The 15,227-nt window shown below is 42.4% G+C and overlaps 1 protein-coding gene across 1 annotated transcript in view; it reads left to right on the top strand.

The window, feature by feature from the left end:
- Nucleotides 1-15,227, top strand: part of CEP112 (centrosomal protein 112) — a 243,236-nt gene that overhangs the window by 16,958 nt on the left and 211,051 nt on the right. The window contains exon 5 of the mRNA XM_063456123.1: nt 13,642-13,732. Within this exon, the coding sequence (XP_063312193.1) occupies nt 13,642-13,732 (91 nt within the window). The remainder of the gene's footprint in view (nt 1-13,641; nt 13,733-15,227) is intronic.

Raw genomic sequence — 15,227 nt, 5'->3', positions numbered from 1 at the left:
TAAGGGGCATATGATTCAGTGGTTTAGTTGACGAGCCCAGCTCCGTTGCATGTTTAAGGAGTTTTGCATCAGCTCTACAGAGGAGGCTCCCTCTCCATCTCACCCCATCCCACTGAGCTTGGAGTAGTTTATATTACAGTGACATATGTGTGTTTTTGTAGTGAATAATTTATTAGTGCTCAGAACCAAAGTTTAGCTCTGTCTCATAAATTGTGCAGCCACTCCGAGCTGTCCTTTGAAAAGCTTCTTTGATCTTCGAAGATTTTTTTTTTCTCGCTCTGTGTTTCATTTTTGATCACTGTGTAAAATCAGTTTATATTTATCACGTTTTACAGTTTGTTCTCTAACTTTTTATGTCTTGGAAATACATACAGCTCTCCCTTTGCCTTTCCTACATATGCGGCTTGTGAATTCATGCTGGAAAAATGTGTTAAACCTAGTTTAGTCCTTTCCTTTTTAGACTTGTTTTATGGAATTGGGGGAAAGTGTTGGGGGTGCACTGGACCTCTCATTTTTCACCCAACAGTATGTCCTTTACACATCTTAACTATAGTCTAATATGCCTAGCCACATAAGACCAAACTAGGCCACTAAGTATAAAAGAACAAGGTATATAAATTATGTTTTATTGAATAACTCAGGCCTAAAAAAGGGGACTTACTAAAAAACACAATTTAAAAGCAATAAAGCTTTTGCTAGATAGAAGGAAAAAATCAAAACAATTCAAGGGGGAAGAACTTTTCTTGTAGTGTCCAATATTATTTGTAAATGCAATGTGGTAAATAAGTAGTTTCACAAGAGGAGCAATTCACCAGAGCCCTGTAGGTTTCCTTCCTGGTTTCCGTACAATATGGCTAGGCATATTAGACTATAGTTATTACATGGTGTGTATTTTGTTGGGTTCCCCCTATTGGTAGGTCTCTTTTCATCCACCTTTACAAAACTTACTTTACTGCTTTGACACAGGTGGATACCTGTAGATGGACAGGTCTACTTTGATTAATTCACCTTAACGCTAAACCCCGTAACCCCACCCTGACCCAAATCCTATCTTAGAGCCAATGTTATAAACGGCTCTGTTGTTAGCTGTGCTGTAATGTCCTTATATTTATAATAGCATCGCTCCAATAAGTCTGCGTTGAAAACCAGACAGCAACATTTTAAATGCATCCCTCTATTTTGCTCACTTTCTCTATACATTTTTCTTGTACCAGGATATATCAGCATAGTTAGCAAGAGTGTTAGACTGTACATGTCACGTATAATTCTGGCTTAAAAAGACTTCTCATATTTAGATATTATAGAACTCTTGTGTATTAGCTATAACAGAGCATGAAACTGTCTAGCAATCAGGCATTCTAATCTTGTCTCACGGGCTTAATAAGTCATCGGTTGAGATGGCAAATAGATAATAAAACCAGGTAAAATAAAAATCTGAACACCGAAAACGAACTGTGTCCAGAGCAAGTGTCCTGGAAGATTGTCCCACTCCCCTTCAAAGGACAGCTGGGTACCTGGGAAGTTAAGAGCCATTAATGACGTTGTCTCTGTGTCACCAGGCATAGTTGCCAAGATTTTTAGTAAAGTGCCAACCGGCCTCCAGATCTGCTTACAGGCAGCGGCACCATGCTCCCCAGTCACCATGCTCCCTAAATCTCCCATTTAGCACCATGTAACTGCTGGGAATGGGGAGCCTGAGACCCTTCGTAGCCTCTGGCTCGATAAGTGGGAACATGGCACTGAAAAATTTTGTGCTATGTTAGGTGTAGATTTGGAGCCAATTTATTCCAATAATGATTGCACAACTGGTCAAATGCCTTTAGCAAGTCCCACTCAGCATGGTCAGTCATTTTGGAACCTCCGGGGAAGTACATTGCACAGTCTCGGCTGAGCCAGTATCAGTGATGTTGCTTTCTTATGTTGTTTTTTTTTTCCTTTTCTGTAAGTGTCCTGACACATTGTAAGAAATGTTGGGTTCCCAATTGATTTATGCAACACTAAGACAGTCTATCCCCAATTATTAGGTCTTCAACATAAATCAAGGTGACAGCACCCTGAAGTTTTCTTTGGGTCGTTTTCTCCAGTGCGCATCATAAGACTGCAGTAAACTACATTGATTTTGAGTCCAGGTTGCTTATTTTTTTAAGCCAATAAAGATCATTTTAGGTATATTTTGATTCCTGCATGTGACGTCTACCCCAGAGTGCCAAAAATGAATGCTGTTAGTTGAAATATTATTTATTTTTGGTTAAATACAACAAGTACCACCATCCCTGCCAACTAATAAATAATACACTGGACGACTAGTATTGGAGCAAAATTCTGAATGTTTCACAGTTACCATGGACACCAAATAAGTATTTTTGCTGATTACTCCACTTTAATCACTTTGCTCCAGAGAAACGTTTCATACAGCATTTCTATAGGGAAATGAAATTGGAATTGACATGCCATCAAACTGAATTTCACATTTTAGGCCAAAAAATTGGAATTGACTTGGAGAATTAGTCTAGTTTGGCCTACAGTTTGAATTTCACTCTATAGATTTATGAATAGATTTATATCTGTATTGATTTATAAAGTCTGCTGAGTTTGTGTTGTTCATTGTTGCTCATTTCTATATGATTGAGAAAAATCACTGTGATAAGGTGAGGTTTAGTAACACGTCAAGAATTTGTTTGAGCCTCAGGGTGTCCAAGAATCGTTATAGCTTGCACAATACGCTGTGGGGAAATGCTATCCCTGTTCATGTCATTCACTTTGATCTAGTGTGTGTTAACCATCCAGTCCGTTTCCCCTACAAATGCCATGAGGCTGTGATTGCATGTTGCTGCCTGTCTGTCTTTAAAGGAACGCTCCATGTACTGTAATCCCTGCTGCCCACTGCAGTGGTTATGGTGCCAGGAGTGACCTGGTGCTCTCCCAGAGATTGGCGAACAGTTTGAAAACTTACTCTGGGTCTGCGGATCACCCCCTGGTCACCCCGCTGGTGCCCCGGAAGACCCCTTCACTTAGCTAGGCCCTGTAGCGCAGGACACTCTCAGCCTATGAGCTAGCCCCTCATTGCAAGGCTTACCTCAGTGGAGCTAATGGAAGCTCCGTACAGGAGTCTGCAACTGGCACCTGGCAAACCCCAGGCAAATAGTTTGACTAATTGCATTGGCGTGACTAACTGCCACCATAACCACTCTAGCACACTATAGTGGTTACAGTCCTTAATGTTTACCTAACTAATAACCTCCTATCTGTATTTAGTGTCATAGATTTACAGTGTCCTTTGTTCTAGTTGACTGTACCATTGCTAGAAATTGCCCACCAATTTATTTACTGGTTTGACAATAGTGCAGATTTGGCAAGGGAATTTCCCATTGTAGGACAAAAAAAGAGAATATGTTGATTTAGGGAATAAACCTAATACGAATGTGGGATTGTAACATGAGAGGTTCAATTAATGTTTCACTGTGTTGCCTTGACCACTAGGTGGGGCTGTCTTTCTGCTGTTTGGCTAACCTGTGCACTGTAATAAAGGTACATGCTGTGCTGTGTTGAATAAGCTTCCATTTACACACTGGTATTCCTTCTCTCAACCTTGTCTATACTGACAGGGAAGGTAGTGCTCAGACAGATCCACAAATATCGGCTTTATCAGGTGCTTACATATTAATGCAGATACTTGGAGAGCCACATTGAAAGACAAGTTATGAGTTGATGCTCTGTATCAGGGGTAGGCAGCACCTGTGGACCACATTTCCCCTGATCCTTTGCCAGTATTATGGCTGTGGGGGAGTTATGGCAGATGACCACAACATCTGGAATGCCAAAGGTTGCCTACCTATAGCCAACTGAAATAAGCATAAACCACCCCCGCCCAAGACGCTTTGTAAGTCTTAAAGGGGAACTGTTACACCAATGAGTAAAAATCACCTATAACTGTACTAATCTTTTTTTTTTAGGTGATGTTCTGTAGTCTTTTAAATGTAAATTAAAGGAACACTCACGCATTACAAGTAAATATCTTTATTTGTATTGTTGGAGTGTTGTGCAGGCAGTTTATACCAAAATGCTCCAGGATATAAAGTCTTATGATGAAGTGTTCAGAAACTAAAACAGTGGGAGTTTTATATATAAAAAGTGTTACTGAAATGTGGTCCAAAGTACTAACAGTGAGGCAGTCGCCATGGAAACCAGTGGAAGCAGCAGGCACATTGCACTGTTTAGAACAAGCCATCATTGTTTCTCTCTATGGTGACTGACAGGTGCAAAGGGCAGAACTTATAGCAATGATTGACAGAGAGCTAAGAAGGAGGAGTACAGTCCTAGGATATAGGTAATTACAGCGATGTGGATTTATATATCGTATTTTTCAGACCTCACAAACTCTATACTTGCAAAATATATGGGTTGAGTAAACATCGCATTAAAAATGCTTAGAATTGGCAGTTTTGGGAAAAGACAGAGATTTCCAGTCAAAGTATTGATATATGTCAAGTCATGGCATGAACGCTTGCTCATTGTATTTACGTAACCAATGATTTTCAAGACGCAATGCTCTTTCTACATTAATGTCTGTGTAATCCTTGTTGTATCTGAAAACTTCCAATAATAACACATTAAAAAAAATCTTAGACACAGTGGGGTCTATTCCCTAAACAGGGAATTGTTGAGAGCAGAAAAGGAAAAAAAAATACTTTTAGCACAAAAAGACTAACTGCTTAAATAGCTGAGTTGGCAAATTTTTCTGGTCTAGCTATATTGACATATACAATATGCAGTCAGACGTCTTTTGTTGTTTTTGCAAAATTCTCTGAAAGTGGCGATATGCTTTTCACTTCAGAAATGGCTTGCAAGAGAGCTGTCCTTTCCATTTGCAGATTGCTCTGCCTTTTTACAGCCATCTGCTGGTCACGGTTTAAACTCAAAGGCCTCTCCTGCTTGCTGGCCGCTCTGATAACGTTTAGGCATAGTGATAATGTCATCAAGCTCTTTCACCCATGCAACAGTCAGAGGACTCCTGTATCTTACAAATAAAGGATGGATCCTTGTCTGTGTGCTTGCCACAGTTTCCTAGGTGTTTATTTTCTAAACACTAAAATGTAATAAATTGTAAACCGAATTGCAATATTCAAGCTAAAATAGCCAAGCTGTGACTATAGCCGAATTAGAGAATGTTTTCAAATCTGCTGGTTTTGGCATAATTTTACAGTACGTTAAAATTCTGAATAAACCCAAGCTGCAAACAGATTATTTACTAAACAGTGTATTTTTGCGATTTTAAATCTTAATAGCAAATTGTAGTCAAACATTTTATTTGAACCTAAATATTATTATCAATAATACCGTATATACTCGAGTATAAGCCGACCCGAATATAAGCCGAGGACCCTAATGTTACCCCAAAAAACTGGGAAAACTTATTGACTCGAGTATAAGACTAGGGTGAGAAATGCAGCAGCTGCTGGTAAATTTCTAAATAAAATTAGATCCTAAAAAAAATATATTAATTGAATATTTATTTACAGTGTGTGTATAATGAATGCAGTGTGTGTGTATGAGTGCAGCGTGTGTGTATGAGTGCAGCGTGTGTGTATGAGTGCAGTGTGTGTGTATGAATGCAGTGTGTGTGTATGAGTGCAGTGTGTGTGTATGAGTGCAGTGTGTGTATGAGTGCAGTGTGTGTATGAGCGCAGTGTGTGTATGAGTGCATTGTGTGTATGAGTGCATTGTGTGTATGAGTGCAGTGTGTGTATGAGTGCATTGTGTGTATGAGTGCAGTGTGTGCTTATGAGTGCAGTGTGTGTGTATGAGTGCAGTGTGTGTGTGTATGAATGCAGTGTGTGTGTGTGTGTGTGTGTGTGTGTTGCAGAGCCTTGGTGGGGGTGGGCAATGTTTTTTTAATTTTTTTTATTATTTGAATTTTTTTTATTATTATTTATTATTTTTTATTTAATTTAATTATTATTATTTTAGTATTATTATTTATTATTTTTTTATTTAATTTAATTATTATTATTTTAGTATTATTATTTATTATTTCATTATTATTATTTTTTTTTTATTATTATTAATTATTATTTTTTTCGTCCCCCCTCCCTGCTTGATACATAGCAGGGAGGGGGGCTCCTTCCCTGGTGGTCCAGCATTGGCAGTTCAGTGGGGGGAGAGGGGGGCTGGCAGAGCTGTAACTTACCTGTCCTGCAGCTCCTGTCAGCTCTCTCCTCCTCCGCGCTGTCCGTGCAGCTCACCTCTGTCAGCTCACACTGTAAGTCTCGCGAGAGCCGCGGCTCTCGCGAGACTTACACTGGGAGCTGACCGAGGTGCTGAACGGACGGCGCGGAGGAGGAGAGAGCTGACAGGAGCTGCAGGACAGGTAAGTTACAGCTCTGCCAGCCCCCCTCTCCCCCAGTCTGTATTATGGCAATGCAAATTGCCATAATACAGACTATTGACTCGAGTATAAGCCGAGTTGGGGTTTTTTAGCACAAAAAATGTGCTAAAAAACTCGGCTTATACTCGAGTATATACGGTACATGTTTTTTTTAAAAGGACACTATAGGCATTAAAGTAACTGTATGTTAATTAAGCTGTTTTGGTGTATAGATCATGTCCCTGCAGTCCCACATCTCTTATCTGCCATCTAGGAGTTAAATCACTTTATTGCAGCCCTAGTCATACCTCCCTGCATGTGACTTACACAACATTCCTAATCACTTCCTGTAAAGAAAGGTCTATTGTTTAAACTTCTGTTATTGCACATTCAGTTTAATTTAGAATTCCTTATCTCCTGCTCTGGTAATAGCTTGCTAGATCCTGCGAAGGAGCCTCCTGTGTGTGATTAAAGTTTAAGTTGTTTGGGTGACTATAGTGACTATAGTGACATATATTTTGTATTTTAATTCCTCACTGTTTTAATGTTAGCTAAACTACTCACATTGTTAAAAAATAAATAGTGTGGCCTTTTTTATGGTATTCGTTCCTCTTTTGCAAACAATGAGTTTCACCATCACGGCAGATCATTGTTCTTTAAAGGCTTTGTCTTCTCTACTATACTATCTATGCATTTGCTTTAATTTAAAGGCTGCTGGGAATAAAACTGACCTATGATAGCACTTATTCTTCTTCTTATTTTTTTTTTTTATGCATCTCATAATTCATAAATAACTGACGTGTTCCATAGTTCTGAACAAAGAAGGATTTTTCAAACAAATGGACTTACCGTTAAATTTGTGTGAAATAGTAGACATTAAAGGGAGTTTTCACGAGAACTAGGAATGTTGGCATACGTTGTGTCTGTTCCTTAAAGAAGCACTTTAGTGTTAGGAATACAATGTTCCTCCCCCCCCCCCCCCCCCCCCACCGCTGCAGTGAACAATTTAAAACCCTTTAAAATTTTTGCGTTGAGGTCTGTCTTTGCATCTTCTGACGTTGTTGTGCGCATTAGGCCTTCTCTGAATCAATGCTTTCCTATGGGTATTTGAAAGACACGTGCACACTGTGAGGACGTCCAGCATCATTTCACAGAGTTAAACTGGGTGAAACTGCTGTAAGTGCCACTGGTGGCTGTCTGGAAACCAGCAACCAGAGACAGTCTTAACACTGCAATGTGAGTACACTGCAATGTTTTACATTGCAGGGTTAAGGGGACTGGAACCACTTCATTGAGTTCAAGTGATCTGATTACTTTTAGTATCGGTTTAAAGGACTATTGTCACCCCAAAACTAGTTTTTAATATAATAATCATTGTGACGAGAGCAATCTCGCCACATTGCATTGGAGAAGCCTGGCTGCCCGCCTGCTGCCTTTGGACTATGGCCCTGGGAGATTGGGCCCTTTAAAAACAGTATTCGGCCATACCAGAGTGTATGTCACTCATTCTGGCCCTTTAACCCCTTAAGGACCAAACTTCTGGAATAAAAGGGAATCATGACATGTCAGACATGTCATGTGTCCTTAAGGGGTTAAATACAGTGGGGTCATTTGGTACTTGCCCTGTGTGAGCTGTGGTAACCCAGATAGCTATGCCATGGAGCCTATTCGTGTGATTAAAGACTTTGGCTCCATGGCGATTAAACTGTATTCGGTTGGTCTGAGTGCCATTCACCTAATAATGTGCACTCAGACCTGAGCTATCCGGGGATATGTGAAATGTCTGTGTGTTATGTGTAAAATGTGACTTTATGTATTTTAAAGTGTTTTATGTCATTTTGCAACCATGTGGTTGATGGAGTCTGCCTCTAGTCCTGGATAATTGTATTTTCCTGTGTGTACAGATAATTAGTTTACAGGTAGAGGGGAGGGCTATGTGTGGGATGTAACTATTGTGTGATTGGTTAATGTACGTTACTGTGTGTGTCCCTCCCCTTCATGGGAGCACCTAATAAAAAGGGCTGCAAGCTAGCTGCCAGAGTGTTCTATTTTTACCCTCAACTTGAGTCCTGTCTCTTATTGGGGGAATCTGCTACAAGGGATTGCTATGCTAGGCTCTGTAAGAGCTTGTTCCTGCTTCGTTCTGAAGGGAGATAGCTGCAGCCTGCGGTGCTTATGGTGTCTGGTGGAGTGCTTGGAGTCCTCTGGAAGCGCTAGGAGCATCCATTAACGGAGGTAGCCAGTCGGGGTGCCAGGCGATCCGTTACATTGGTGGCAGCGGTGGGATGGCGTCCTAGTGCGAGGAGAAGCAGCTCGGAGACACTGGTAACGTGTGGAATTACAATTGAGGGCAACGCTAGTATCTGTACAGTGCCCCTGTTCACAGCAGCATGGAGTTTGGAAGCCCCTACACAGCGACCCCATACGTGGAGGAGTTCCAGCGGAGATTGCAAGACACACTGAAAAAATATGGTCGTGTGTCAGACAAGGTGGAACTGAGTTATAGAGAGACTATAATGCAAGAGCTCTGGCAGGAGTCCCTGGAGGTCGCACAGCTGCGGCGGAGGAAGAAGCTTCCAAATAGAGCACAGCGCTGGCAGCAACAAGTGGCCAGGCAGATGGGAATCCTAGGAGAACAACCCTTGACGGAGTGGGTAAGATACCTTGAGTTCCTAGTTCAGAGAGAGGTGATACGGGATGACTCGTAACGGGCGCTGTGGTGGTACGCAGTCCAGCGAGACACTTGGGTGACAGAGGAGGTCCAGCCAGAGGGGGAGGGATACTATGGTCCCGGCCTGTTGCTCAGGGCCATGCAGGAAGATGATGACTTTGGGAGTCCAGAGGTGTCACGGTACTGGGCTATTTATCGGTACCAGAAAAAGATGCTGCCCTTGCCTTCAGCTATTGAGTTGGGACAAGACCTCGCTTACCAAGTTACTCGGGAGTGGGCCTTGGAGCAGGACTACCACCGCTTCCTTAGCTCCATTCGGCCCCAACCTCCCCAGCGGCAGTGTGAGTCCCAGGGAGCTGAAGGTGCTGTCCTTCCTCCCCAGCGGCAGTGTGGGTTCCAGGGAGCTGAAGGTGCCGTCCTTCCTCCCCAGCGGCAGTGTGAAGTGCAGGGAGTGGAGAGCATCGTCTTCCCTCCCCAGCGGAAGTATACTTTGCAGGGAGAGGAGAGCAGCATCCCTCCTCCCCAGTGGCAGCGTGAACGCCAGGGAGCTGAAGGTGTCGTCCTTCCTCCCCAGCGGCAGTGTGTACCCCAGGGAGCAGAAGGTGCCGTCCTTCCTCCCCAGCGGCAGTGTGTGTCCCAGGGAGCTGAATGTGCCCTCCTTCCTCCCCAGTGGCAGTGTGTACCCCAGGGAGCAGAAGGTGCTGTCCTTCCTCCCCAGCGGCAGAGTGTCCAGCAGGGAATAGAGAGCCCAGTCTCCTTTCCCCAGCAGCAGGACACTGTATTGGGAGAAGAGACAGTCGGTCCCCCTCCACAGATGATGGAAGTATGTATGGGAGAGGAGCTTGCTACCACCTCTCCCCAGCGGCGGATCATTGATATGCAGGGAATAGAGAGCCCAGTCTCCTTTCCCCAGCGGCAGAGTGTCCAGCAAGGAATAAGGAGCCCAGTCTCCTTTCCCCAGCAGCAGGGCACTGTATTGGGAGGAGAGACAGTCGGTCTCCCTCCACAAAGGCGGAAAGTATGTATGGGAGAGGAGCTTGCTACCACCTCTCCCCAGCGGCGGATCCGTAATGTGCAGGGAATAGAGAGCCCAGTCTCCTTTCCCCAGCGGCAGAGTGTTCTATTGGGAGAGAAGCCTGTTACCTCCTCTCCCCAGCGGCAGCTTAATGTACCAGGGGGAGACTGTAAGCCCCCCACCGGTGCAGATGGGACCGTGGTCTCTGCACTTACCACACAGGGGGTAGGGATGGTCGGTCCTGCCCCCCCACGACAGGGCTGTTTAGCCAAAGGGGAGACAGTCGGTCTCCAGCAGCAGAGCTGTGTAACTAAAGGGGAGACAGTCGGTCTCCAGCAGCAGAGCAGTGCAGCTAAAGGGGAGACAGTCGGTCTCCAGCAACCAGGCTTCAACCAGACTACTACCGTGGTAGTGCTGGCATCAGGGCAGAGTACCGCTGGTCTCTGCCCACTCAGCAACCCACCAAGGCAGCCTACCAGTCCCCCACACAGCCATGGTGAGGCACCTGGACATGGACAAATTTCTCCTCTACCCAGGTGTAGTAACCAGTTATTGTGGGTGTGCTGTATTGCTGTTTCTGTTTTGTGGGTGGGCTGCTTGACTAACAAGGGCACTGACCGGCAGGAGGTCAGATACCCTGTTAGTCTGTTTGGAAAAGGGGAGAGATGTGACGAGAGCAATCTCGCCACATTGCATTGGAGAAGCCTGGCTGCCCGCCTGCTGCCTTTGGACTATGGCCCTGGGAGATTGGGCCCTTTAAAAACAGTATTCGGCCATACCAGAGTGTATGTCACTCATTCTGGCCCTTTAAATACAGTGGGGTCATTTGGTACTTGCCCTGTGTGAGCTGTGGTAACCCAGATAGCTATGCCATGGAGCCTATTCGTGTGATTAAAGACTTTGGCTCCATGGCGATTAAACTGTATTCGGTTGGTCTGAGTGCCATTCACCTAATAATGTGCACTCAGACCTGAGCTATCCGGGGATATGTGAAATGTCTGTGTGTTATGTGTAAAATGTGACTTTATGTATTTTAAAGTGTTTTATGTCATTTTGCAACCATGTGGTTGATGGAGTCTGCCTCTAGTCCTGGATAATTGGATTACTTCCCCCCAACTGTATTTTCCCTACCTATGATAATTGTATTTTCCTGTGTGTACAGATAATTAGTTTACAGGTAGAGGGGAGGGCTATGTGTGGGATGTAACTATTGTGTGATTGGTTAATGTACGTTACTGTGTGTGTCCCTCCCCTTCATGGGAGCACCTAATAAAAAGGGCTGCAAGCTAGCTGCCAGAGTGTTCTATTTTTACCCTCAACTTGAGTCCTGTCTCTTATTGGGGGAATCTGCTACAAGGGATTGCTATGCTAGGCTTTGTAAGAGCTTGTTCCTGCTTCGTTCTGAAGGGAGATAGCTGCAACCTGCGGTGCTTATGGTGTCTGGTGGAGTGCTTGGAGTCCTCTGGAAGTGCTAGGAGCATCCATTAACGGAGGTACCCAGTCGGGGTGCCAGGCGATCCGTTACAATCATTTCATCAAGTTTTGAAAGAAAAGAGAATATGTAAAAAAATGAGTAAAACCTAATCCCTACGACCCTACCTTTTAGTACATGAGAGTATCGTTTAGCCATATACATTGGGACGTTGGGATGGACAGTGTTCGAAATCCGACAGTCAGTCTCTTTGGTCTTCCCTTATCTGTGCAGGGAGTGAAGCATGGAAGACCATAGAGACTAAGTGTCCGCTATTCAGCATGCAAAGTGATTTCTAAGTGATCGTGATTGTCTGTTTAAATATAATGGTTACTGCTCCTTTAAATCTCCCTCTGCCAGAAGGCATGCTAATATCTATCTTTGCTAGCTTTTTTGACCCTTTGGCACAGAAAACGTTACTCACATTTAATTTTAAGTAAATAGAGATGTCATTCCATTTTGTAAGATAATCATGAAAGCTTTACAATCACTTTGGCAGTAAATTGTTGGATAAACACTGCTGGACATGCCTAATGTAATTAATAACATAATGCGCAGAGTGCAGCCTCACGCTCCCCAGGCTTGTGATGGGGCCAGCATAATACACAAGTACATCATGTTTATTTAAGAAATACACAGTCTTTATCTCATCCCTGCTGGCTTGACATGAATCGGGAACAGCCTCACTGACAATAGACCCTTGCATGACTTGCACTGATTAATACTCACAGCTAGGAACATTGGTGGTAGTGGGGAAGAGACTCCCTATAGAGGTGGTAATCTTTACAATTTACATGGAACGAGGGACATATATGGCCTCTGTGATTCCCTGGCATTCGGAAACCAATATTAAACCTAACCAGTCAATATAATTGTGTGTATCACTGCAATTGTTTGTTGTTTTGTTGTATTTTCTTTTTAAATCTAGGAGATGAGAAACGTATAATGTTGTTTATTTTTCATCTATACTTTTGTACGTATTTTAGTTAATAATATTACACATTGACCTCACAACTACTTTTAGGAATGGCACCAATAGGGCATTTTATGCAAATTAAATTTTCTTATCAACTCAGCTCTTTACTAATCTTGTATACACTGTTGAATCCTGGCTGTGACTGCTAAGAATTACAGTCCAGGGCACCTTGAAGGCAGTAACCACATGCCACTCTAAATACCGGCTAGTCACATGTAACCCTAAACCTACAGGGCAAGCTGCCATAGCTAACACATCTTTTTCACCTGTGTCTGTTTAATGACATTTAATGACATTGCTGTTTCATGAATGCAGTGTTTTTGTTGAAGTGTCATATTTAATGAAGATGTTTTAAAATGATATCAGATTGATTACAAACTTTACTATTACTTTAAAGGAACACTATAGCCAACTAAACAACTTTAGCTTAATGAAGCAGTTTTAGTGTATAGATCACGCTTCTCAGGTTTCACTGCTCAATTCACTGCCATTTAGGAGTTAAATCCCGTTGTTTCTGTTTATGCAGCCCTTGTCACACCTCCCCTGGCTCTGATTGACACAGCATGAAAAAAACAGTTTTCACTTTCAATCAGTTGTAATATACCTTAAACAATTGTCTCTCTTTCTCTGTAAATTGAACTTGAATGACATACAGGAGGCTCTTGCAGGATTTAGCAAGCTATTAACATCGCAGGGGATAAGAAAATCTAAATTAAACAGAACTTGCAATAAAGGAAGGATACACTTTAGATGACTCTTTACAGGAAGTGTTTAGGAAGGCTGTGCAAGTCACATGCAGGGAGGTGTGACTAGGGTTCATAAACAAAGTGATTTCACTTCTAAATGGCAGAGAATTGAGCAGCGAGACTGCATGGACATGATCTATACATTAAAACTGCTTCATTAAGCTAAAGTTGTTTTGGTGACTATAGTGTCCTTTTAACTTTGCATTGTTATTCTAAAAACCTGTTCTTGTATGTCTTAAAGCATTGTAGACATTTATTGCACCTGAAATAAACATTGCATGTCTTATAATATTACACAGCTTGCTATTATTTTAATTTGTGCCAATAATCTTTCAACTTGCTCTCATAAAAAGGGTTTTCACCTAATTGTGGTTTTTTTTTTTGGCATTTATTCCTAGGGACAGATACTCATATAGCCGGAAACGTAGCTTGCACTCCTTGAGCCCAAATCGGCGATCAGATGAGGAAAATCTGTCTGCACCGCGTTCGGTAAGTCATCTGCCAGTCATGCTCAGTTCAGAAGGTATATTCCAGCTTCGGAATGTCATCCAGAAAGGGGAAAGAAAAAGGTTCACCATCAATTGGTTGGAGGTGGATTTCCAGATAGGGTTGTTAGAGGAACAATGAATTATGCTGGGAGTAATATAAATAGAAAAAAATGAATATTTGGGAGAATTTTGTTTAGTTACCTGTGTTACGTTTACTCACAGAATATTTCTGAACAGGCCATGGTGAATTAAATGTTGACCTTAAGGGGTTGTTATTGATTAAAAAATGGTACATGGAGTACTAGGCTTAAAAAATAATAAAGTTCTAAACATTGAGAAGACCTGAGTAACACAGACACAAAATACTTTTAGTAAAGTTGTGGCTTTTGGGTGATGCCATATCAGAAAGGCAGCATGCACCCCTTAGCCAATCAACCAGGATGCATGGGGTGTACTTTCACAAGCAACGACACCTCTTATTTTACCACCTTTGGGACGCGCTGAGAGAGTGACAAGCAGAGAGACTTATTCTTTACAAATGGTTTTATGTTGTTAGTAAAATCTGTGCATGCAGTTTAGTGAGCATACAGGGGGGCAGGAGGTGGAGAAATGGTGATATTGAATACATTTTTTTTATTCCCTCCTATTTTTACTTATTTACTGCCATGCAAAAAAAAAGAAAGAAAGAAAGAGAAATCTACCACAAATTAATGTTTTACACAAGTTAATGTTAAGCTGGAATGCTCCTTTTGTAAATTACACCCATTACCACACCAAAGGCCGATTTATACACAGTCAGAGGCATGTGCCGAATGATGTGACCTGTGAACTTGTACCGTGTGACGGTAAGTGCCGGTCAGAGGGTGCTTTCCAGTAACAGATGTCTGCATGTTGCTTACGGCTACTGATGTGTCATTATACACCCACAATCCATAGTTAATTTCTCTTTAATGTATGACATGTCTTTGATTTCCCCGGGTTAATAATACTATATCTGTCTTTGTTTGATGTATTCATCTCTTCCTGAATAAACAATCGCTCATTTTAGTGCTTTATTCCTTCCAACTTTCAGGAATCTGGCTCACAATGTATTCTTCTCACTGTGTTAACCCTCGGTGTATCATGTTAGAAGATTGAGAGATTCCATACATCGCTGATGCTGCTATAATGTCTATCAGTGCTGTGTAAACAGGCCGAAATGGGAGACAAGGAACGCAGAGTCCTTTAAAAATAAGGGCTTTCACAGCACCACTCTGAGGCTTGCTGGATGCCAGCAAATTCCTGAAACACAAAGATTAAAGAGAAATGTAAAAAGTGGAATATTTGTCTTTAAATAGATCAGAGCAACATTTCTGCTCAGTTGAACCTTCAGTCTCCGACAAATAGTACATCAATGTGACCTCTGACTTCACGTCTTTATCAACCTGACAAGTTTGTACTCCAGCAATACAGAGCCAGCCAAAGAAAACAGAAACATTTCAATTCTGGAACAAATT

Source organism: Pelobates fuscus, chromosome 5 (assembly GCF_036172605.1).
Source record: "Pelobates fuscus isolate aPelFus1 chromosome 5, aPelFus1.pri, whole genome shotgun sequence".
In the NCBI taxonomy this organism is placed as follows: Eukaryota; Metazoa; Chordata; class Amphibia; order Anura; family Pelobatidae; genus Pelobates; species Pelobates fuscus.
Note: the sequence above shows the minus strand (reverse complement) of the source record. Positions and strands in the feature narration are given on the sequence as shown.